Genomic DNA, 26151 nt, shown 5'->3' with positions numbered 1-26151 from the left:
TTTGTTTTCATGACAGATACTTCAAAACTAAGAGACCACGTGACACACACACACATACACACCTGTAACAACGGATACGTGTGTACGTATTGTGGACTGTGCTCGAAATTCTGACCCGAACAGCAAATTGCCCTTTTTCCAAACGAAGGAAAGTCAATCTGCGATGAAAGTGCCAAATAAATCCGAGCCTCTATCCGTCTGAGAAGGGTGCGAGTTTGCAAACAAGGAAAGAGCCAGAGGAGAAAGAGAAAGATGAGAAAGAGGAGGAGAAGAAAGGATATCGTGACGAAGTGCGCAGAAGGTTTTGGATTGACAGGAGGGATAAAAAAGTAGTGTTGTCGGCTTGAAAGCCCTTTTAGCGTTGCATTGGGTCGAGCTACTTTGGAGGTGGAAATGGAAGAAGACGAGGAGTCTCCTCTTTCCTCTTTCTCTCTTTCTCTCTCAAGGACTTGTGCTAGTCTTGGGTTGGTTGAGGTGGTCTTTCTCCTCCTCTATGAGAAGTGTCAACCAATATGGTTCCCTACGAGTAGATATCGAACACAGGGATGCTCTCTTTATCAACATCCCGACGTTTAGACTTCCCTCGGCGGAAATCATTTCTCCGGCCTGAAAGAGAGAAGGCAAAGCTGCGGCGGATGGGATGTCCTTTGGTTCCGTGTTCCATTACCATGCAAGATAAATAGCAGGGAACCAGAAAGAGCCATTGACCACAGCCGCTCTTCCTTCCGCAACAAATGGAGCTTTTCATCAAGTGAATGATGGAAAAATGGAGAAACATGATTCCCTTCAGGTTGCAACGAAGAGGTCATCAAGATTCGCTTTGAAAGTCCATGAAATATGACCGGAGAGATTCTGAGTGCCATTCGATGTCAAGTGGACGAGGCAGACAAAATTAATGCGTTTCTACGTCTTGTTCGTTTCAGAGAAGTTTGAAGAGACCTAACTTGTCCAGAGGTGTGATTCCAGCTATACCACTGAATGGATCCGTCGGGAGAGGCAACCCTGTCGCGAATCAAATGCTTCTACTAACAAGTTGCATGCGTTTTGTGCCCACGGTGCCAACTCTAAAATTCTCTCTTTCTCCGAGTGCTTCTACCTCCCTCTCCTACTCGCCCCTCTCTCTCTCTCTCTCTCTTTTCCTCTTTCTCTCCCTATTCGTCTGCTTCTCGTTCTGGTCTGTCTTGCCCTTTCGGATCCTCTGTACTTACTACTTGCTCCTTGGCAATATATAGTAGTGCAATGAAGAACGTGCATGGATAGTGGACGCCTGGATTCGAACGAGCGAACGAACCCTCGAGATCCACATACACATCCGAAGAAGGAACAAACGAACGAACGACGAACGAGGGGAAGAACCGACTTAAGCCGCTTTCGGACGCCGCCAGGTCGGTCGGCTATGGCTTCGCCAAGGCTTGAAAGAGGTCTTGAACATGTTGATCGTCCTCATCCACTTGTCGTGCGTCCACTTTTCAGGCCTGATCCTTCAAGCCAGTGAGCAAGGGACGCACGGGGGGACGGAATGACTGAGTGACGGACCCAAGGACGACGGTCCAATGCACACCCATAGCTGGACGGTCCGACCCATCGAAAACCGCCGTCACCGTCAAAGTCCAAAAATCCGCTTCTTCGGGTGATGGTGGTGGCTGTGGCGAAGGAGACTGAGAAGAACTACTAGAGAACAAGAGATGTGCTCTTTTCGGCTTCTTCTTCTGTCGCTCTCTGAAGGTTCAGTTCTCAATCTTGGGTTGTGTGGTGAGTGTCGTGACTTGTACGTATGGTAGGGTGTTAAGGTGGTTCTTGAAGTTAGTAATATAACAACAACAACCCCGGAGGAAAACAGTTTGTACCGAAACAATGCATTTTTAAGTGGAATAACGACAGACATTCTAGTAATGATCATTGGAACAAAGTGGCACTTGAGCACCCTCCAGCATGAGTTGACATCGCATGTTCATCCCAGAGATTCTTATGCGCAACATTGTTGACGTCCTGCTTAGCCAACTCAGTACGAGCACTTGAAAAGTCATTACTACCACGGACCAGCTACCGAGCTTGAGGTGAAAACCCAAAAACCAAGATATCCAGGATGAGAAACGCCGACTGACCAGAAAGCGGCCCTAAGTTCGAAACCACTCGAGTCTAAAAGAAGAGGAACAAGGTAAGCCAACTAAAGCCAACCCGTTCATCCTGGTTGTCGATATTGATGGTGATCAAATCCATCCCAGCCATGTCGTCTTTGTGTCCATGTGTATTGTTCAATTCTACGCCGTGTGTGAGACGTTCAGCACTTTCAAGACAAACACCAATCCAAAGAGAGAAACAATTGATCATCGCATGAACGTACGAGTAGTACTGTCAACCACCGCCTTTCGGGTAGAGAAGAGAATTGATTCTCCAAGACATTGGCCACAGATTGAATTCATGCCCCGTCATCTTTGCCAACTCAAAATTCCAGGCCAAACTATCGACTCATCAAATTGGGCAACTAACCATGTTCAGATACCGAGTTGCGAGTATCATGCACCAGTGACTTGCCCATGATGGAGGAAAGCAGTTCTTCATCATTTCATCAACAACGAAGACGACTACGGCGACACCGTTGACGACGGAAACGTTGGTTGTTAAAAGCAATGACGACTCACGGAGCAATTACCGCCGAAAAGAGCATGTTCATTGAACACTGAAAGTTTGGGATTACTTAAGTGATTCAATTACCCTCATTAGAGGGATTTCTCATCACTTTCAAATCTACCAAAGTCGAGATGAGCTGATGGCACATGACAGAAATGGCAGGAAAATAGTTACAGAACAAGTGATGACGCCTGTCAAATACCGACACGATTTCTCAATGTGTGTACATGTATAATATTAGCAAGACAGTTGATGCGCTGTTTTTTCCTCCCTTGGCGGGTTTGCCTGATCTGACGCTTACCACAAATGACCGTTTTCATTTCGCAGGAAAAGAGTCTGTTGTTGGAAGTTGGTTGGTCGGTCGGTCGGTCGGTCGGATGGCCGGTCGGACGAACGGTTGCCAGGTGAAGATCACAAGAGTTCTGCAGAGGTCAGACAGCTCCCCTGTCTTTCTACACATTGGAAAGAATCAGAATGGGAGCGAAATGCCAAAATGTAGCCGCTAAATTCGGCAGCAATTCCATCCAATTGAACACCGCCAATGAGATGGCGTAACCAAAGGTGTCTGGGGATGTCTCGCGCCTGATTAGTTTGCATCGCATGTTTCTGCACTATCTCGGAGATTGGAAAAAACACTCTCAGCAGAGCAGATGGCAACGCTTTAGAAGGAGTCTGGATGCGGGAGATGCGTTGTTATTTCGTGAAGAGCATGGCCAGTTCTAATGCACACTCCTCTAGGTACGTTAGTCATCGTTGGATGGGAGCTCTCTTTTGATGGAAGTGGATGAAGCTCATTTCCTCGAGTTATCTTAGGGAGAATTGCACCAATCACTGAATCTCCGGTTGGACAGCCGTAACAATTATAGTGGCCACAAAAATCGATGCTCATCACTTGAATTATTTGGAGGGCTATCGACACGACCTCTATTCGATCATTGGCAGAAAAACCTGGTCCAAGTACTTTTGAGCCATCCAGTGGTTTGGTAATCCATAGGTGATCTGAAGCTAAAGCCGGTTTCTCGCCATCTCACCCTAAAGCGAGCCTGTAAAAGGAACTACTTCTATGTACAGTATATACATTACAGTTGTAGAGACTGTTCTGCTGGGTTTACTGTACACACAACAACCATGTGCCTTGCGGACTGTGATACTTCAGAAGCTGAAAGTAAATAAGATGAGACGTATATATACGATATATGTACAGTATTTATTGCCTCCCAGATATTTCTTCTTCTCACAGAGAAGTCATGCTTGGGTGAGGCATGGAGAAAAAGACCATGGGCGACTGAGCCATGAAAGAGGGGGCCTTTTATGGGAGTCCAAAGTATCGGCCTCGACGACGTTTGTAATGATAATGGTAATGATGCTTTTGGTTCGCAACCATAACCATAGCACCAAATGCGTCACAGCTGGATTGGGCTGGATTTCTTTGTGGTGCTGAACAGCAACAAATCCAATTTCATTGATCGATAATTTGCTCTACAGGATTGAGGTACCAATCAATGACTGCGGCTGACGTACAGTATGTGTTGGGTTGCATTCCCATCCTGAGGAGTCTCAAGTAATTGGTTTCCAATTCACTGCGTATTGATTGAAGACTAAGGATGCTTTCTAGCTTAAATCTAAGTCAACAGCACCCGTTAAAGATGGTTGGAAGAGTTCGGCTTTTTGAGCGTGCAACGGTTCATGCCCATTGTGTCATGCTGAGGATAAAAATGGCCTGATTGTGCCATAAATTCCATTCTTGGCAATCTAATTGCTATGGTTATCCGAGGATCGTCCAATTTTTTTCCGCCCATGTGTCATTGCCAAGCCATCTGACCTCTTGGTCTTTTCCTCTGACAACTTGGCGCCATTGTGCTCCCTGCCCAGCAATTTAAGGTTCCATGTCTGAAGCCCAATTCACTGATACTAGTAATTGGTGACCTTATCTGCCCGTCAGCAGAAACAGACGGAGAGACCTTGCCTTTCTCGTTCTATTTTCGTTTGATCTTGTGCGAGTATCTGGGCTTCAATTGCATGGACCCCCTGGACAAGATGGAGTTATGGACGCCCATAGAAGAAGTTCCATTGTTCCCTTGGACCTTAAGGGAATGAGCGATTACTATGTAGGTAGATGATGCATGGTCTTTAACCATGGGTAGGAACTGGGTTTGTGGACTCATTTGACTTTGCAAAATCATCGCCAACCAACTGCAATAGCTTTAGCCATCTATCACGGCCTCAAGGTCTTAATCCTGTCAATTATGTAGATGGAACAAGGTCATCAAGGAACTTGAGTAATAGGACGTTTCTGGGTGCTTCAACGCTCAAAGAAGAGGCCTATTAGCATAACATCATTTCGACAAGGTCCCACTTATTAGGCTTCTTTCCTTCCTTCCTTCCTTCCTTTCCTCCACTTCTTTCAGGGACTTGTATTACAAGTGGAGCTCTTTGATGGTTGTGCCTTTTCCCCCGCTCCTCGTTTCACCATGGCGGCCTTGATCTAACAGCCAATGCCCGTTGGATCTCGTGTTCCCTTGGAGGCAATTCTACAACGTGTTTTAGTTAGTGCTTTAGTATGATGATTGCTTTTTTGTCTCCAGGCAACGTTGTTCTCTTCGTTAAGTCGTTCCTAGTCTTCAAAAGTCCTCATCACCGAGAGCCCCTCTTCTCTCGCTAATAATATCATCATCGTGGATTTTCAACGAGCCAAATATTATTGGTCTTGCCACAGCGTGCAACAAATTTATGGAACCGAGCTAATTCGCCACATTAGGTGACCAATAAACTATAAAATGCTTCTTGGTGTCTCGATAATTTCGTGGGTTCCCGTGAGACAGTCACCGCAATGCCGTTGGCACACTAAGTTGAACCAAGTACCGGGTGATAAAGAAAGTTCATCCCGGACAATCATAAAAGATTTCCAAACAAAGTTATGCCTGTTGGGTAAATTGTGCCTTCAGAACATTGTTTTCTCGACCTCTCCGCTCTTTTTCTTCCTCCTCTCTGCCTCCCCTCTACAGTATTTCAATGTCTATATTTTCCCCCCATTTCCCGTTCTTTTCGTGTTTCTCTGTCGATCTAATTCCCCCACGGGGAGAACATGAAGACACCACAGGAATCGGATTTCTTTGGGACCCACAGTGTTGGATGGTCTTACCATTGGGGATGCTTGGCTCACCATTCACCAGCCTCCAATATAATTTGAAAACACGTAATAGTAGCAGGCCTCGCTCGAGAAGAGACAGGGCCTTATTATTGCTGTTTCGGTTCCATCTCTCGTTCCCGCGTCATGAATAATCAAGTACCATTACATTGAGGAACAATTATGGATTATTTGGTACGAAAGTAGGCAATCGGGAATCTGGATAACAGTTCAATCAAAAAATTGCATGTAGAACGCTTGTTTTTCTCGGTGTCATGCCGGGAAAAATGTCCATGTTGACCTTCTTCCAAAGGCCACTTGGATCGATGATCATCCAACAGATGAGACTAAGCAAACACTGTCAATGCAAAGAAGGGAATCCAAACGGAACTACCGTCGGAATGAGGTTTTAAACAATTATATTCACGCATTCTGACGAGATATTCTAACTCGGTCTCTAATGTGAGACATCGTGTCTTTGGTTGATGCTCATTAAACGTATCTGGGGCTAGGTTTTTGTGCCCCTAAAAATATTCATGTTTGAGCTAGTATAATGAAATGCCCATTTTCATGAGATTACTACCTGAATGACCACATACTGCACACTCAGGTGAGCACACGTTATCCCCACCCGAGAAGCGAATGAGAATGATGTTCTTGCATGCATGTAGTGTGCATGCACTCATGTATTTTTGTAGGAAGAGGGACGATTTTCGTGCATGTCTAAAGAGGGAAGAAAGTAGCTCAATATTGGAAAAACTAACCAAAGGAATATCGTACGTACATGCCCACTAATGCGAGCAATCAAATCAGGCAAATTCCAGCTCTTGTGGTTTACAGGGTTATGTTCATTTCACATTTTCACAGTTAAAAGCTGGGTTGACGACATCCTCTGAACTCCTCGATTATTGCAAGGGTGTTGCTTGAACAATAGGGAGCAAGGCGCTCCTTGTAAATTGTATATATATATATATACATATAAGGCCATGAAGTATGTATACCTACAAATCTGACGAACCCGGTGCCTTTGGATGTAAGGAGAAAGCACTGTTATGAGCTCGAGCTCTCCGGGTTTCATTTGGCACAGGGTTCTTACATATTGCCTAGAACCTGCCTCCTCTGACTTCAATCATAAGGAGAAACGGGAGCTTTCAAGAAATGCACCTTGACTCGTCGTACCTATCCCGGCAGCTATCACAGAGGCTCACTCGCTCGAGGACAAGGTAGATTCTATATGATGTCATAACTTTGCGTTTGAGGCAACAGAGTGCATTAAATGCATTTCCAGGAACATTGCTGGGAAACCCGCCCAACCTCTTCTCGTTCACCCAGCCTTTGAATGGAGCAAACCAGTTGGCCATTATGATCAAACCCCAAGTCATTAAAGTGTCTTCTCGTATGGAAGCACCAAATTGAAAGAGTGGTTTTGTTCATCCGGAAAGTTGCCCTCCAGCTGATTGAAGATTCCTTTTGTTTCGAACTTGGGATTGAGACCCAACCTTCAACCTAATCACCGTTACTCCGAAACTTGTGTTACTGAAAGAAGTCAAATCTACTTCAATCAAAGCACCACCCTGGAGTTTTTATTTGGTCAAAAACTTAGAATCCAATTCAACAATAAATCCCAAGGGCATTACGAAAAAAAACTACCTTTTGACCGATCGTAAAAACACGAAATGTGATCGTGACGAAAATACACTTGTCAACCCAGTAGCAAAAACGAGAAACGACTGAATGGACGGCGGGCGTTGCACAATATTGGATAGGTTCCAATGTTTATGTCCTTCTCGCTAAACTTTGACGTGCTCAACTGGCATTGCAATGAAAGCAATGAAATGAGACGTGCTGATTCGAGGCCTAAACATCCATCTAGTAGAGCACCAAAAAAGGTAAAGGAGCTGACGTTATTATGACGATCATTCCTTTTAGTACAAGTGTCTATGGTACCCTGGTTGGTCTTGAGGAGCGAGCAGAACACACGCATGGTCATGACAAAAATCCTCTCGAAATACAGAAATTTCGACTGAGATGAGCTGGATTTAAAGGGAGTTTTGTTCCCTTCACAAGAATGACAAATGAGGCTTAATCCCCACAAGAGTCATATTCATCCATTTGGGAGCAATGACGATGGCAAAAACCTGCTTCGTCTATGACTTGAAACTTTCAAAAATGACTTCCAAACGTTGAACTGAAAATACACAAAGGAAGACCGATCGGGGGCAGATGAAAATCACCTCAATATGGAAGGAGCTAATCAGCTATCCAGCCTTTTTGAATCATCGTTCTCTCCATTCCGTCACACTCGTTAACACTTTATTTTGTATCTCTGAGATAAAGAAAAAGTGCCTCACCTTTCGAGAAAACGCTGAGACGAGAAAGACTGTGCATTGACCTTCTCTAGAGGCCCTCAACCAGATGAGCGGCATATGCTATGACAGCTCTCAATGACCATGACCAGATAAGAAGGTTTCTTTTACATTTGTAAATTCAAGGACGGTTAGTCAACACGATCAGAGAAATACTTGACATAATCCTCGCTAAGTATCTTCATTGGCTTTTGCGATTGTACGAATGTGAATGCATTAACGTTTTAGGGTCGGTTCAATCACGAATGTGCAAATCATTTCACGCCTTGAAGCTTCTCTGCCACGAAGAACTCTACCTCTAGCTAGTCTATCTCCTTTACAATAGCAGAATGGAGGTTCTGCTCCGCTATTCTCTCTCGAGGGACCCAATAGCAACGCTGCAGAGATAAATGAGTTTTGCTTGGGCTCTCGATCTCTCGATTCTGGGGACTCATAACTGGAAATGTGAGGCAAAAAAGCTATAATGAGATGTTCACGGTGGATTTCTCCGACTGGGAGAGAAAATTAAATCCAGTCTTGGCGTGATATTTCCAAGATTCACCGACTTGGACGGGATAAATTTCACAGAATTTGCAACCCATTATAAGAGAGATGTCAAACGAACTCGTACTGTACAAGTTAGCAGCTCAGAAGCTCAGACTACAGCACTGAACATTCCCATGTAGTATACGTAGAACGTAATGAATACACACTCATGCACGCACCCATGCATGCACGTTCTTGTTCATCCTGCATGTACGGTATACAGTACTCGAACATACAGTAATCAGATGAGGATCGCATAACTGCAGTCCACCCTGACAATTGGCCTCGTTTTTTCACACATTTGCGGAATGCGTTATTTCTCCCAAGAATGTGACTCCTAAGCACACTTGTTTTCCTGGCTGAGGCGAGAGAATAATCCAATGTCATCGTCAGGCTTAGCAGTATACGTATTTATCCATGTGAGTGGGTGATTCGTCGGGAAGCAATCAGCCAATGAATAGGTCTTGCTAACGAGTAGTCATCAGCATGTGTTCCATTCCATCAATGCGTCAAAATAGTGTGTTGAAAATCTCCGCCTTCATTCTACATCGCTGTGTGCGAGTGAGTGGCAGATTTTAATTTCAAGAGAGTCCTCTTCTGCAATTCAATTTGAGACAGGACATGTGTTCCCTACGAGTGAACACTGTACAGTGTGCACGTATGGTGCTTGCCCAACGAAATTGGCTGGCTCTCCGTTGTGAGGTCGTTAAGGAACCTGTTTTTGAAACTGTTCCAAAGAGCTTCCTTATTTGAATTCATCTCGACTGCCTTGACGATAGATAACCTCTGAGCATTATTGTGTATTGATTGCGTAAGAGTCCTAATACGTTCGGATGACATCATTCGTGGGAGCTTCAAATATTGTAGAACTCGAGATGATATGGTTTTAGCACCACATTTCCTCGTGGGTTGAAAGCTCTGAACGACGCTTTGTGACCAAGATTGGATCGAGGGTGTCATGAGAGGAGAAGGAAGGAGGAGAAGGAGTTTTACAATTTTGAGTAAGAAGAACTGATGATGATGATGGTGATGACTTCTTGAGAGCTCTATTCTACGCATGTAGAGCCACCCCAAAAAGGCCGACGTTGCCAATCTAAAGCGATAAAAACTAAGACGATTATACTTTAATGGCTCTCTCGGGCAACCTTCTTTCCCGCCGTGGCTCGTCCGAGTGGATTCACAACCACTTCTTTCGCACAAAACTGATGTTCGGATGATGCTCCATCCTTCAGTCAGACAGACAAACGAGCGAAAAAAAAATGGAGGAGCTAAATTCTCCCTCGACTCATATTTGAGAAGTTTTCTGATTTTTATTCGTGTGTGCGTCTGTATGTCTAACGATGAGGAACTTGGGTGTGTACGTGCGCACAGTAGCATAGGGATCAAGTTTGGCGCCGTACTAGGACAACTATATCCCTCCTTGGATAGTTCAGTTGTAAGAAGTGGAGCAGATAAGATAGATCTGGCACAAGAGAACAAGGCCAATGATGAGCTACAAATCGCACCATTTTGGGTGCGGGGATGAGAAATAACCCATTTTGGAAGACGAAGAAGAAGCGAAACAGATGTTTCTTTCCAAGAATCTTTCTTTCTTGGGATAGTTCTGCCTCTTTCTTTAGTTCAGTGTATATACGTACGTTCGTTGTACTTCTTCCTACCAAATACCAACAACACTTTCCGCATGCACAAAATATTTGTCAAAGACGTCAAAAGTTCCCCAATTTCACCTCGGAAAAAACACGAAATCGCTTGCCAAATGTGCTCTATTTGTCCGAAGTGGAATACACATTTCTTCGACGTATGTGAGCTCCATGTGCATGCAGCTCTGAAGAGTGTTACTAAAGTAGAGGTGAGGGGTGACGATGTGACAGGGAATAATGTGAAAACAAGTACTGGGAGGGAAACGAGTTTGGCACCAGAGCTGGCTCCTCATCTCAACATATGTGCGAACCCTGATGGCCAGACAGACAGACAGGGAATAATGGGAATGCAAAACGCTTCAGAGTCCTTCTTTTTGTGTTATGGGAGATATCAGTCCCTCGTCTAATTACAAATGCACTACCAAATACGGGAGCCTAGTTAAAGACCTAGCTATGCATTGCGAAGATGGATTTGGAGCAGTAAAATAAGGCGGAATAAAACTCGCTCGCTGTCTTAACTACATACTCGTCGTAATACCACGCAAAATACTGAGCCCTCAATCTCCTTCGCATATACGTAGATCTCAAGGGGCCTCTCCAAAAGGAGGGAGTAGTGTATTTCATTACATGTCAATGACAATATGTTGTCTCTTTTTTCTTCCAGGCCTGTCACGATGCTTCTGTGCTGTTTTAAGGAAAAGAAATCCAAACGAAACTCCTACGATGTCAACCATCGACATGACATGCCCTCCACCAAAAGGGATTCGGCACTGCTGGAGCCCGCCTACCAACCCACTCGTAACTCGATCATCAGTGACCGCTCCGTTACACCCCCTTCGGCCAAGAGGCGTGACTGGAAAGAAAGGGCTCCTCTCCAACGGGAGGAGAAGAAATTGATGAAGCAGAGAAGTCGAGATTCCTTCTCCAGGGACGATCCAACGCTGAGTTTCCCCTACATCGATAGCAGCACAACCACCACCAACAACGAAGAGATTGGTAGCCCGGGGGTGAGATCCGACAAGTTCCTGACTTCATCCTATGCGTCCTCTTACTCGTCTCCAATAAACAATAATAAGATTGGATCAGCAGAAAACAATTACAATCATAGAGGTAAGCACAGAAACGACGAGCATAGGCCACGCGTCACATTTCATGCGAAGGAGCAGGAGGAGGAGGAGGAGGAGGTGGAGGGAACCAAGGGAACCCTTTCCACCAAGGGTGGGCAAATGGGCCTTTTTTTGTCCTTTCTTGTCGATTGAGTTGGTCGCTCATCCATCCGAACATGAGATGAACCAGGATTAGTTCGGATCAATGGATCAGACTCCCACTCATGCACGCACCGTAGCTCTTTTCTAGCCACACATACACACACACATACGCAAGCACACACCATCGGCCAGGCGGACTGGGCAGACTATCGGTTGGAAAGTCAGGACACAAAGAAATTCGAAAAGAAAACAGATAAATCCCGATCACGAAAGGGACGCAAACGATGGTTGGCAATTCACAATAGGAGGCAGTTGCTGTGATAAAGTGCTGTTTTCATAACATTGATACGGCTTCTTATCATTCTTCATTTGCTTCAACTTGCCTTTCGTTGTCGGTTCGTTGCCCTCATTAGATCGAAAAGAATAGTTCGTTGTTAACACTTGACAGTAATCTTCAGCGAGCTGAGGAAGAAGCTTTGCCTACATATATTCGTGCATCGGGGGAAACGAAGCCTGAGATAGAGAGAAAAGTCAGGCCAGGCTAGGCCAGGCTTGACCATGAATTACTCAACTAGTTCCTAAGCTATTTCCATTCATTCTGAAACCGTTCCACACGGACGAGCTGAAATTTGAGTTCGATGAGCGCATCTCCCGGTTAGAGCTGTCACTTCCCTTATGTTTATGTCCTGAAATGTGACAAATGTAGGAGGAGACAAGCACGTCGTTTTGTTCTCGAGTATTGGGAAAGATCATCAACATCTACGATGCAGAATCCAGTTTAGGGATGACACAAAACCGCAGTTGTAAACAAGGCCCACTGTGCAGCCTTGACTATCGGTTGATGCTTGTGTTGTGAAAAGAACCTCAAATCAATATTCTGAGCACATGCAAACCTACCTTCCTGAAAGCACCAACATACGTACTAGGGACATGTGCAGCAGATTTAAATGAACGAGCCAGAAAAATTCCAGTCGGGCGATTGGCTCCATCCATGCTTAAGGAAAGGAAACTCCTCGGACTCGGGGACCCTTTAGAGGGGGCACGTTCCACTTTCGGACAAATGTCAATTTTGGTCATGCTATATGATTTTGGCAAGTTGAGCATAAAAGTCGCCTTTCAAACTTGGAAAAGCGAGAAAGTAAGACAATTGGCAATCCCGAAAAAAGCTTCTCCAGGACCTTTGTTTGCCAGATACGGGCTCTGCCAATGACAAGTCCGGCAAAGTTTTCTTTCGCTTAAAGAACTCCCCAGTTGAATCCAGTGGCAACGGGTGTGCTTCCCGCCCAGAGATGGATCACCACCCAGTTCCATTGGCTGAAAAAGAAGTGCTGGGTGCACACCACTACACCAATGTTGTGTGCATTCCGAGTTAGATTGATATTCTATGAAAAATTGCAAATTCCTCCGAAGCTCTCTCCAGTTTGTCCTAAGCTCTATGACGCATGAAAAAATGTCGAGGAGGACAAGGAGAAGGAAGAGAAGGCCAAACAGTGCGAGGACGACAGCCGTTCAGCCTCGGTTCAGCCTCGATTCAGCCTCACTGTGTCTCTGTGGCTGTTTCATTCGCTCAACGGGAAAGTTCGTTGCTTATTTTAAGAAGTACAGGGAGGGTCGTTGCAAGAAACTTTGAAGGTTGTTCAAATTTGGGAGTAATTGAGCCACCCAGTCGCTTCCAGCTTCTGGTCTCGTACGTGTACAACGAGAGAAGACACTAGGCCTAAGAAACATGTCTGAAAATGATACATAGAAAAATGGCGTTATTAATGGCTTTGTGGAAATGAGGGTCTCTTGTTTTGCTAATGAAGCCAAATGTGTTTGAAGTGGGGCTGAAGAGAGGCTCGTCAGGTCCATCCATCTTTGGAATTTTCCTCTCTAGGAAACCTTATTTGCATATTGTGCATGGACGACACTTTAGTCGGGTAGCCATTTCTTCGGACGAAGAGACTTTTGTGTTGTGGGCTTCGAGTCCGGTTGGTTGAAGAAGAAAGAAAAACACGTTAAACGACCAAGCTGTCACAATAAAGATACGTACTTGCGATGGAAATCAACGAGGCTAAAATGAAGAAAAGGCTGAGATACATTTCATTATCCAGCTCTAGTTTATACGTAAACATTGGAGGTAATCTGCGGCTCCAAGCTTTCAATTTGAAGATCGAATTACTGAAGGACACTCAGAAATACAGGCAACTATAAAATGTCCCCTCGTCATCATTATTTCTGCCATTGTTCTTGTTGGCCAAAGTCCATTGGGAGGGAAAATACCCTCCCCCTTGTCCTCCCCGTCAATTGACTCACAATCATTCCCGTTTCCCAAGGCGTGATAAGGCATCTTTTGTTCACTACGTACATAGGTACTTGCTCCATTCCACCAACACGAACTTTACAGTCAGAACCAAAGGATCCGACAACCATCGACCCATGAAAGCAATCTGAACTTCACACGAGTTTCTTTTTTAAATGACTTCTTCCCCAGTTCCACGTGGATAATACATGCGTTGGTGGTACCTGCATGTGAAGAGGGGGGGGGGAGAGGGTAGAAACAAACTCAAAGCTAGAACGACGAGCGGGAAATTGTTTTCGGATTGAGCAAGAACTGGAAGCTCGAGTCAATTACGAGCACCATCTTTTTGCTATTACACATGGTCAATTCCGCTAGCTTCTAGGTCGTGGAGTAGTAGTTCCCGAGTTGAAATTTCATTACATGGCAAGATCTATTGACGATGTAATGAACGGGTGAGTACACGCACGCACTTGGGCCATTTTCAAGGAGATGATCACTTTGCAAAAATGATGACATCTTAGAATCGCCTTGAGATAGCAGCTCCCGTTCTACTATGAATGGTGCTTGCCTAGATGAAAGAATGGGATCGACCTTGATCCATAAAATCGGTTCACAATTAGAGCTCCATTCAAGCTCAGATCATACCCATACCATACCCATATCATGCATGCCCCCCCCCTTCAATAGAGCACCTGATTGAGAATCTCTTGCGACCAGAAATGGTACCTCCTGATCCAGCTTAAGCCAATGTGCAATTTGTACCGCACAGAACAAGTCGATACAGAAATTATTCTGCTCTGATGGCATTGAAGCATCCAAGACCAATCGGCGCATTTCGGTTTTAATTCCTAGAGCGAGCAAACGCCGATTTCAAAAACCGGTCATCTGTCTTCATCTACGTCACGGAACATTCCGAAATCCCCGAGGGAAATGCCAAGTTTTGAGCCGGAAACCACCCGCCAAATGTTTCTTCATTGGTGGGAATAGCGCAAAACAATGGTACAGTGGTACCTATTTCGTACAATACGTACGAGTAGTTGTTAAACAGTCAGTACAATATTAAGGTTGGGCAAGCAAGTGCGTATGGCGGAAAATAACCGCATTCTCTCCTACTCTTGTTATTGTGCAGACCACCACTTATCACCCAAGCCAGGACCATTAACAAATTAGCAGGCAATTTCATTGACGAAGAAAACTAACCACCGTTTCACATGCTCTTTCCTTTGACCTTGGTCGGGGCAAACAAAGCTATGGCGTAATGTTCAATAACCATGAGGCTGGAATGCCAATTATCAATGCTCGTTGATCACCAGTCTCACCCGGTTCACCAAGTTCAATGGCTTACTATGGTGAAACTCGACAGGTTCCCTTTTCACGAGATAGAGATACGGTACACACTGTAGATATTCTGAGGGGCTAAAATCCTTTTCAATTTGAGTCCTAACCCTTTCGCTTGAAGTGATAAAGACAAATTGTCCCCCTCCTGGATCTCCCCTCCAACCTATTTGTACTTGCATTTCGTTTGGCCAAGTTTCGTTGAGAATGTGAGAGCAGAGTTGACTGAACAGTATCGAGCTCTAAATACTTTGTCGCTTCCTCTTCATGTCTAGTATTCGTTTGGCAACCGACTTTCGTGTTCCAATTCTGAATCCAGTCTCTTCACCTTTGCCTCCTTCTCTTTCTTCTTTTGCTTACGGACTTGGTCGCCGTCAACAAGTTTGTTTCATACTGAAGGATCTACTAGGAGTATGTAGAAGCACTTTTGGGGTGCTTTTTTCGCCCCATCCATTTTGTTTCTTTCCTTCTCGCCAGATGACGAAAGTTGGGAGACGAAGATCCATTAAGTTCAACTTCCAAGCGGCAAAGAAATCCTCGAGGAAATTGGTCAACTTTCGTAGCTCGGAGTCAAGTTCGCTAATCAATATTCATTAAACCCGGGCGGCAAAAAGCGCTCATCCGTTATCAATCCTCAACCCGGTTAGGTATCAATTCCGACTTTTGAGCCCAGGAGAGGCCCCCAGATAGAGAAAGAAAGAGAGAAGGATAACAACTGGATTGGAGGGAATTATAAAACCATACGTCAAGTCCAGGGAAGAAAAGAAGAAGAGAATAGAAAAGAAAATAATTCTGCCAATTAGATTCAGACACGGCGAGTATTGTCGTTGGAATTTGGCTTGTTTGCACAACTGGCATGAATTTCTAATCTTATCTCATCTACCACAAAGCGAACGAGCCTTATACGTATGAGCAATATCTGGCACATGCAGCCTTAACCTCAATTCTAATTTCTGCTCTTGCTTCATATTCATAACCAAACGCCTAGAAGACGATGGACGAGGACGGAGGCATTGGGGGTTCCTCATGCCTCGATCCTCAAAGCTTCATTTCAGGGGCTGCCGTTCGCTAATTCAAACATAAAGACAGTCTCAGATAAAGAAGAAAGAAGGAACTCGAGAATATATTGTAGAATATTCTACGAAGGTGCCCATGTCTGAAGTTCAGTTGGTACTGATAGAATCAAGACAACTTGGCCTAGCCAACTTTAGCAACGGAGATCTAGCAAGTTTCTGGCCCGGCCCTGTATTCAAAATCATGGTGAACAAACCACCTCACTCGGTTAGCAAGCGAATTCGCTCAAGAGAGCCGAATACCTACTCGACCCAAAACCAATAACTCTTTTTTATTGCCGATTTATGACGCTGAATGACTTGGGTGAGCCTCTGGAAATGAAAAATTGTCCACTGACTGGCCGCCCATTGAAGGAGAGGCCGCTGAAATCGTATCTCTGCCCAACCTTGCCCTGCCTCCAGCCCACCAGAATTTCTTTTGAATACCAATAAGGGGATCTTTGACAAGAGAGTGCCAAAAGGGAAAACACCACTGCCAACTCAGGTTGATCTTTGATGGGGCTCGCGTATGCCAGGACTACTGACGTTCGTACTTGGGGTGGCATGTGTTGGTCGGATGAAGGGCCCATTCAATTTCAAAGGAGGCAGTTTTATTGATTCATTTCCCTACCTCGTTAGAATCAGACTGACTGTGTGGAAAGATGGCCAATTTCTCGTAACCCGAAAGTTTGGCTGACCTGACAAGTTGAGTTAACTCTCCGGACGGATTATTTCCCGCAAGGTTTTGATCCGTGTCCTTGGAGACGTGAGGCTCGGATTTCATCAAGGAGAAGTCATCAAAGGGAACTGAAACCATTGAGCTCTATCGATGGCAAGATCACTCGCTCTCTCGCCGTTCGGGGATAACACGCCCCTAGTCGGAACTGGGAAGGTATGAGAAATGCTGAAACCCTTCTGATGTCATACTGCCATTTTCAAAGCTTGCACGCTCGACTTCACATCAAAGCCATCATGATAAGAGAGAGAGAGAGAGAGAAGGAGCTGACAACAACGAGTCCGTGAATGCGTAAATAAGATGTCTTGAGGTGGTTTTCGTACTCATTCCCTGCATTGTCATCGCATCCATCTAACGATCTTGGCCAAGCAAGCAATGGATAATTGCGCAACTTCAAAGTCTTCTGCGTGAGAAATCCCCCTATCAATGTCATAAATCAGAGCAAGACCACAATGTGTGCACCATATTCTCCAGGCATGTACGTGTATTCTTGGCAAGATTCAAGATAGCAAAACTTTCGGGGGCAAAAACGATGTTTCGTTCGCGAAATGCTATGTCGCTATGGGGTTCGTGTCTCTTCTTATGGGGTGTTTTGCGTGAGCCAACCCAACGATCTCGCTTTTATGCACTGAAAGTGTACAGAAAAATATTCCCCAATTCATGACTAAATATGCAAAATGCATACATTTCCACCATTCTCCATGGAAAGAGGTGAAAAAGTTGGTCAAACGCCCGAAACTCGGGCTCCAAGTCAAAGGAATAACTGCATTCAAAGTCCAAGATAAGTCTTACAAATACTATGTTTTGCTGTGGTGGAGTGGTGGGATTGCACAAAAACCTGGTCGACAGGGATAAGGATCTTAAAGGGGAAAAAGGATCTGGGTCTCATTGATTTCGGATAAACACAACAACAACTGGAGCACTCACAGCACTAGAGCACCATCAGCAGCGGCAACAACGATATCAGCAGTAGGTAGTAGCAGTAAGGCAGCTGGGATAATAACGCATCACCGTAAAAAGTGAAATCTTAAAGCTGGGAAAGGAGTAGACAAAGTGGTGTGCCATCAAAGTTTATGTCGCCAGCTCTTAAGTCGAGCTCGGGCCATCCATGGTATGTGCTATTCCCATGCACCAGACCAAAGCGATGACAAAACCAGGAGGGGGAAAAATGAAAATTTTCATAGCGTTCCAAAGTCACGCAGAATTTAATGGGCTTCACTTAAAGCTGGGAGCGTCAGAGCAAGTCAACCAACCAAGTAAGCAACCAACTAACCATTACCCTGCCAGCCCTGGAATGGATAGACTGACTTTTTTTTACCAAGTTGATGGGGTATTTTTGAAATGCAAAATGATTTAATATTGCCACCCACCCGAAAAGCCATTGTTGTTCAACAACCTTTGTGTTTGAGGTGAAAGAGGACAAGAAGGAAGAGAAAAGAAGAGAGCGAAGGAAAGGAGGCCTCATCCACTAGTGATTTGCTTCATAAATAGATTCTCAGGTCCATTTTGGAAGCTCGGCATGCCTCTTGGCCCATGTTCAGTGTGCGTACGTGCCGAGGAAACTAATTACATTCCACTTAGTAATGTGCCATAAGTAAACCTCTACGCTCTGGCGGCTGGGACTAGGTTTCCCCCGTTCCCCTTCAAGTGGAAAACATCATTTCGGACAGACTCATGGAACGGACACATGGTTCCACAATATGACTCTCTTTCCCTCTCTGTCTCTACATACGTACCTATCCTATGTAAGGTGGACATTGTTGAATTATTTCATAGTGCATACTAGTAATAATAGTATCGCCGCAACACTAGCCACCTCCTCGGGGAACAAATTGCCGTTCAAGCGTTGGAAAAAGAGCTGTGACTCGTTAGTTGGCACTGGTGGCATCAGGATACAATCAAAGGGGTGCGTGATGGAACTAATTACGATTCGTTTCGTCGTCAGTCCGTTCCCATTCAAGGCAATTTACCCACCCACCCACCATCAAAGTGAAACTTGTACCCAGAATCCCGAATGAAACTGGAACGAAAAACACCAACCAGATTTTTGGTGGCGTGGAGATGGTGTGCGGGTCTGCGGGTGATCCCTCGTTGTTTATCTCTCCGTTTGGAAGAAGGTGTCTCATTCCTCTCATTTATCTTGGAGAATGGGAGAAAGAGAGCAGAAGCCCTAGCTACCAGCGCTTCTGGCTCGTCTTGTTCCTTTCCATGTTGAGGATTGAGGATCAAGGAGGAAGGGGGACAAATTCGGGCTTTCCAAAAGGACATTGAAAGGTTGAACATCAAGCAACGTGCTTAATGGAATTATCTCCCTTTTGAATGCTCGTTCCAAATCTGAAATGTTTTCACAAAGGCAAAGTGGGTCCTACATTTTAAATCGTCCACGGGCCATCATGACCCAAAAATGAAGTTTTCCCCACCAGTCATAAATCAAATACGTACACATTCAGTTGAAGTATCTCTTTGAGCCAAAATATTTCACTTCCATTCCAAGATGGGCCAAATGTTGGGTTTCCAGGCCGTTGAAACCAAATCCTTGTACTATTCTAAACAGATTTTCAAACATTTGGCCCTGGTCTTGGTTTCAATCGTTGACTTGGTTGAGAAGATCCTATATACGTACACTTCAAAGCTAAATTGATTCCATTGTCAAGTGTGTACCCACTGGAGCCCTTCCTGCTGAAATCGTCTTTCCCAACTACATTTTCCTTCTTGAGACTTGAAGAGTCCGCCCCAAAAAGTTCTGGGATCTTTTTTAAGGCCTTGGGCAATGCACGTTATGAACATGGCTCACTTGAAAGAAAATCTGGCCTAGAAAAAAAGAGCTCCGAGAACCTCATAAATGAAACAACATTGGTTTAACCCAAATACGCGAGAAATGAAGAAGCGATTCCCATCCACTTTGTGACATAAGCGAATGAGGGATTGGCCCTTCCGGAATTCTCGCTCTCCTCGAGTGGCATCAATAGAGTTGATGAGGAAGAAATAGATGTGAAGGCAGCAGGAAAGAAAAACCAGGTCTGACTCAAGATGGCCAATGCGAATGGATGGCAAGGCAGATATATCTCCTTGGTTGGGTGCTTGCTATGCTCATTCATCTGGGGAGTATTCGATTCGTGAGACTTTGGGGGTCTCAAGAAAATCAATATTTCATATAAAGGGCCCTCATCCATCAATAAAGGACCCGATTTCCTTTTCCCTTTGGAATCCCCTTTCCCAATTTAGGCATCAATCGAGGGATATGAGGGGGAAACTTGAGAGATAATTTGACAACTCGAATGTCTCTTTCTCTCCGACGTCTGTCAGTTTCTTCATTTGAATGCACTCAGCTAGGCAGATGGCTGCCTTTGTGCGTAAATATACATAAACCATGTACTCTAGACACACACAAACACACACACACACAAACCTTATGTTAGAAGAAGGTCTTTGATGTGGGAGTCAAACGGAAGGAGATGGATAAAATGACGACACGATTCAAAAGGGATCATGATAATCTCATCTAGTTGACAGTGCGAACTTTTTGTCTCCTCCTCGAGAGAGACTACGATTTTAAGGCTGTCAAAACTGGAACATTAATGTGTCAACAAGTTGACAGTTTGCCAATGTGCAACATGCAAGAAGGCAAGATTGTGGTTGACTTCCAAGACGACGCCATTCACATGATGATGAAGTTTAACACTAACAAGAATTATCTTCTTTTTCTCTGTCCTTCAGCTCAACCCGAGATCATCCGGATCTCCTCATCGACCCTGTCTTCACCCTCCAAGCCCAATTACATCTCTTCCACCACCGCGTCGGTGAAATCCGTGCCCAATCTCAGTTCCAATCCCAGTATGGCCCCGTTGGGCTCGTTGGGTTCGAGTCCCGTTCATTCCATTCATTCAACCAACTCATTGCAACTGAATCACAATAACAATCTGAACCAAGTCGTCATGGGCTTACCGCCCACTCGTCCGATTCCAAGTAGCTCTTCATTGACGAAGAAGGACAAGGTTCAAGGGCGGGGAATGACCAGGAGCTCGGCCAGTTATGGCATTCAACAACTGTTGCAGGAACAGGTACCGTTAAAGCCGTGGACGGATCAGACCGTACTCGCAATAAGTCAGACTAATTAATACTGGATGGGAACACCTATCACCTTTTTCAGATTATTCAAGAAGAGAGGGCCAAGGATGAGGAAAAGATCAACGAGCAAATGCAGGCAGCGTCCAAAGCAATCGAGTCAAAATATGAAGCTCAAATCAACGAATTGAAGAATCAACACAATCAGAGGGTCCAAGAATGTAAGACACACACTGAGATGGATTTGGGATGTTTGAATAGCACATGTGCGAGCAGTATACACAATTTACGTTTACTTTCTCTTCCAGTGGAACGAACTTATCGAATCTCTTTGAACAATGCAAAGAACAAGAACGAATCGGAATTGAAATGGAAAGTGACCAAATATGAGCACGAGTTGGAAAGTTGCCGAAAAAGTCACCAAATCGAAATGGACGATGCTAAGAAGAAATTCGATCAGAGTTTGAACCAAGAAAAGGAGGAGCTGAAACGGTTGGCCGCAGAATACAATGCAAAGGATGAAGCCTGGAAGAAAGAAAAAATGGTATGCCACCGTTTTGGAGTTTGGGTGATTCGTTTTCAAACAGTTCCGTCCGTGATTTTAACCGAGCCTCTGTTCCTCTGTCGAAATGCTTTTTGCAGGAAGTTTTTGGCGAAATCCAACGCTTAAAAGACGAGGCCAATCGCTTTATTGCCATTTTGAGTGCAGAGGATGAATCTGACGAGCATTTAAGTCCAGAGCGAAGACAAACCTTGACTCGAGAGGTTGAGTCCTTGCAGGTATCATCGAGTTTTCTGCTTGACTTACATAATTTAATGTCTATAAAACTGATCCAATTACTCCTACTCATTGAATTATAGACGGCTATTGATCAGGTTTGGCCAGATTATAATTGTCGCATGAGCTTCCGACCTCGTTTTTTCGACACAATAATTTCGCAAGCATGCTTGTCTTTTCTAGTCTCTTCGCAAAGAAGAGTCATGACTAGGGAGAGTAAAAACATTGCACTAAACACGACCAAATATTTAAATTATATTCAATCGAAAAAGCTGCGAATATTCAAAAAAGTATTTATGATTGAAATGCATAAACATACAAGTAGGACTTGGCATTTCTGTTTTTGGAAATGCAAATTTGGCTTTGAGTTTGGTCTCATAGTATTTTTTGCTTCATTTGGGTACTCAACTTCTCAAGATGGAGAACAAAATATCACTCCAGCGTGACCAGATTGTTAGCTTCCTCAGAATGGGATTGAATTGACCTAAGAAGAAGCTAGTGAATCAAGCTTGCTAAATATATTTCGCATCAATCAAACAATGTTCAACTTTTCCTCTTGTTCTCTTTGTTCAATACTGGGCCTAATTCCTCAGGCACATTCAGAAAAATCTATGAAACTATAAAGGCTACATTTTATGTTGTTGCCTGACCTGTAGCGGGTTTCATTAGAAAACACACGGTTAATAGTGCAGCCATCAACCTGCCATAGTAGAAAATTCCACTGACTCATACTTACTCTGGTTAGTATTGTACATGGATGGCCCAGCTGCAGTAAAAAGCACAACAAAACTCTTCCTATTCTGTTGAATGGTCATCCCTCTCAATGGACCCGCCATATTTCTGCCGGAGGCCATGATGTTTTGAATTAGATACCATACCACTTTAGAGTTGGACCAAAAATCTACTAATTCACGTGTTGGTTCCTTGAATCGCCAACATATAATAGAAATGTGCTATATTAATAATATTACCCATGCGATTGAAAACGTCCAAATATTTACTTTTTGACAAAATGGCCAAAATATTTTTGAAAAATATTCTTTATTGAAATTAAATGTTTTTACGGGCCCTAGTCATGACTCTTGAGTGCCAAAGAAAACACATTTTTTTACCACATGGTCTTTAGACGAATTGATGTCCTCTTCATTCACCACATTTCATACTTCCTTATATTTGATTGTAGTTGGTGGTCGAGATGAGAACACAAGAGGTCCATCGATTGCGCGAGGAGCAAGCCAAACATTTGGCAAAACTTGAAGAGCTAGACACGACGAAAGAGTCCTTGGCCAAGATGAAGGCCAAGGTGGAGGATCTCCAAGCTCAATTAGACCGGAAAAACGAGTCTGCCAGGTAAACACTATCCAACTAAGCCATATCCAGGATCCAGGTCAAGGGTCAAGTGGTAATAATGTTTCCGTTAATTTAGACAATTATCTCGTGAGAAATCCAATTTGGAGAACAATTTTGAGCTTCAGTCAAAGAACAAGGCCATCATTTCTCAGCAAATGGAGGAGCTTCAATGGAGGATCAAACACAAGATGGAGTTACCTCCCCTGAAAGTGTATCAATCGTTCCATGAGAGTAAGGAGGTGACCAAGGAAATTCATTCCATGTCCGCCGCCTCACAGGAGTTCGAAACGAACAAATCAAGGACTAAAAAGTATCAAATTGAGCCCATGCAGAAGGAGACCCTTGCCGAGGCCCTGCCGACTCTTTCGGAGCCAATTGTGTAAGTGCTTAATCTAAAGAAGATCAAATGGAGTCTGAAACAGTCAGTTCAGGAGGCAAAAATCAACTTTTTTCGATGCACGAAGGTCTCTTTACTAAATGATACAATAGCCTCAATTTGTGATGCATTTTAGCTTCCACTTGTTACATAGATATTATTCTTTATTTTTGTCTGTCAACAATATTTTTCTATATAAGTTGTTTTTGAATCAAATTTTAATCAAAGCAGGGAATTTATTTACGACACTTGGCTATCTTTTTATTTAATTGTTTTCTATCTGTTTCAGGGAAGCTCCGTGTGATATTGGATCGGAGGTTAATGCTTGCCTGGACGAGGTTGTCACTGTTCACGCTCCTCCCACAAACTCTACCAGAGAGATCCCGGTGACCCTTGAATACACAACGGCGGATGTTTTGCCTTGTCAGATCACTCAAAGCAGCCCCAACAATAACAACAACAGCAGGAGCAACAACAACAACAATAACAACCATCACCACATGAACAACCACAATAACAACTTCATCAAACATAATAACAATAGTCTTCTCAACCAGAAAAACAATAATGAATCTTCCTCTCCTCATCCGGACCTGATTTTGCCGGTCATGGAAGATCCCAATCAAAACGAGGTCAAGGGTCCAAATCGGCACTCGTTGGGAGAAGAAGACGAGGAGGAAGAGGGTAACACTTCAGATGAGAACGCCAATGATGCAGAAAGGCTGAGGAAGGACCAGGTTCTGACTGATAGCCTAGAGCGAGTGGATAATATTCACCACGTGGTTGTGGTTCGGGGAACCGAATGCACGACTGATGAAGGATTAGGCGATATCTCGAGTTCCACTCCTTCCCCTCAACCGGTTGTTGATGCTAGGAGAAAGAAGTCCATTCTCATGGAAGAGTCCAAAGCCCAAAAAGAGGCTGCTGTTGCCATACCCCCGTCTAGTCCGTCGGATGAGAGGATGCCCTCAAGAATCCCTTTGTCAGTTGGAATGGTCCCTTAACTGCCGGGATTTGAGGACCCAGAAAAGCATTTTAGATGTATGCAGTTGAATAATCACATGACCTTTAGACGAAAAATTTACGCGAAAGTTTCTTCAATTGGGTAACGAGATTGTGATGTACTACACGCCCTACAAGAATTCTCAACGTTCTAATATATTATACATGGTTAATAATTTTTTTTACTGGTAAATATAATCATTAATTGGCATTAAGCCCCTCTCATTCTTTCAACATTGCCATACCTCGTGTTTCGACAACAAACACTCGAATTTCTACAACATTACATTAGCCTCCCGTCAGCTTTATTCTAAACTGTATGGAGCAGCTGAGCCCAAAACTTTCAAATAAACGAGGGACTCTCGGATAGACAGAAGATCCGCCTATGACATATTTTTATGATTTTAAACAAAATGTTCTTACAAAAAATAATAACAATGTTGAATAATTGAAGCTTTATGATTAGAAGATAATACCAAACTATCCCAATTTTTGAAAGCTTTGCACCCACAGTACACTGGTGGGGGGTAGGTTTTGGTACTTGGTTGCTGTCATGGTAAGACTAAAAAGAGCTTTTTAAAAACCTCATTTTAAAAATCTTCTTTTGGGAAGGTTAAAAGTAAATGTCAAAGATTTTAAAGACTAAATTTGCTTTTGACACCATCAATGAGCTATTTATAAAATAAAGTGTCAGAAGTAAGTAAATTTTCTGAAAGATTTCAAGTTTCGTATTCGGACACTTTGGACAGGGGTGGACAAAAGGGTCTGAAAATAAAATGGCTACCCTGATGTCAAGTGTGTATGGATGTTTTGCAGGCTTCCGTACCTAATGGAATCCCGAGCTTTTCGAGATGATTTTTTTTGTTTCTTATTCAGCTTTCAATTCATATATCATCGGACCCAACAACAAACTAAATTCGGCTAGCCATTGAATTTAGAGTTGATTAGGAGAAGTGTGAATTGAAAGTTGCTACTGTATCGACGCAATGGCGGAGCCCGAGAAAGAAGAGAGAAGGGCTGCAATTGTTAGAACTTTCTCGAGGGCTTGAAGTTGCTCTCAAAACGCTCATTAAGACTCACTAGAATTGACCCTAAATTTTGGTTTGAGACAAAGCTCATTGATGCTCTTGAAAACATACAATTTCAGATAATTTACATTCATTCTTTAAACACCGTTCAGTACAACCTTTCTAGTCTCTCCCAATGCGGGAGCTCTCTCATTCCTGTGATAATTTTCATAAAATATCTTTGGACCTGGTCTACTTTTTGCAGACTTGCTGAACTAATTGGAGCCCAAATGGCCAAGCATATTCAAGATGTGCATGAACAATCGATTCAAACAGAGATAGTGTTATGGATGGATGTTATAGATGGTTGTAGCGCAGTTGATTAACGCACGATCGAGCTATGCTCGGGTTCATAGGTTCGATCCTAGGTCTCCCCTCCCCTCTGCAGTGGATCATCGCCTCGAACGGCGGACCCTGAACCCAAAAATGGTTTTTTTCAGAGGTTTTTCCACTTTCAATTGGATTTACCGTAAACATCAAACTTTTCATCATCTTTTCAACTCATCTATTCGTCGTCTTTTAGCTTCATCATCGACCTCAAAAGCCAATGCAGTGAGGTTTATTGTTTCTTAGAGTTTGCATAACGCTTTCAGTGTCGACATGACCTCCTGG

General features: G+C 43.9%; 1 protein-coding gene across 2 annotated transcripts; it reads left to right on the top strand.

Annotated features, from left to right (window-relative positions):
* Positions 1-948: 948 nt before the first annotated feature.
* Positions 949-24683, top strand: LOC131879614 (probable WRKY transcription factor protein 1). 2 transcript variants are annotated; one of them, XM_059225977.1, is made up of 10 exons: positions 949-2158; positions 10954-11399; positions 20619-20962; positions 21052-21187; positions 21275-21510; positions 21609-21746; positions 21828-21842; positions 22928-23094; positions 23171-23473; positions 23760-24683. In XM_059225977.1, exons 2-10 carry the CDS (start codon positions 10964-10966, stop codon positions 24472-24474), a joined length of 2490 nt encoding a protein of 829 aa, XP_059081960.1. In that variant the 5' UTR covers positions 949-2158; positions 10954-10963; the 3' UTR covers positions 24475-24683. The 2 variants fall into 2 exon arrangements, with proteins under 2 accessions (XP_059081960.1, XP_059081967.1); XM_059225984.1 differs by lacking the exon at positions 21828-21842 and having other exon boundaries at positions 1198-2158.
* The last annotated feature ends 1468 nt before the right edge of the window (positions 24684-26151 follow it).

This window comes from Tigriopus californicus, chromosome 1 (assembly GCF_007210705.1).
Source record: "Tigriopus californicus strain San Diego chromosome 1, Tcal_SD_v2.1, whole genome shotgun sequence".
NCBI classification, from domain to species: domain Eukaryota; kingdom Metazoa; phylum Arthropoda; class Copepoda; order Harpacticoida; family Harpacticidae; genus Tigriopus; species Tigriopus californicus.
Note: the sequence above shows the minus strand (reverse complement) of the source record. Positions and strands in the feature narration are given on the sequence as shown.

Excerpts from the sequence above, each read along its gene's own strand:
- LOC131879614 (XM_059225977.1), top strand. The coding sequence starts at position 10,964 with ATGCTTCTGTGCTGTTTTAAGGAAAAGAAATCCAAACGAAACTCCTAC. Across the intron at positions 20,963-21,051 it reads AACAACTGTTGCAGGAACAG|ATTATTCAAGAAGAGAGGGC; the intron begins GTACCGTTAAAG and ends CACCTTTTTCAG. Across the intron at positions 21,188-21,274 it reads CAATCAGAGGGTCCAAGAAT|TGGAACGAACTTATCGAATC; the intron begins GTAAGACACACA and ends TTTCTCTTCCAG.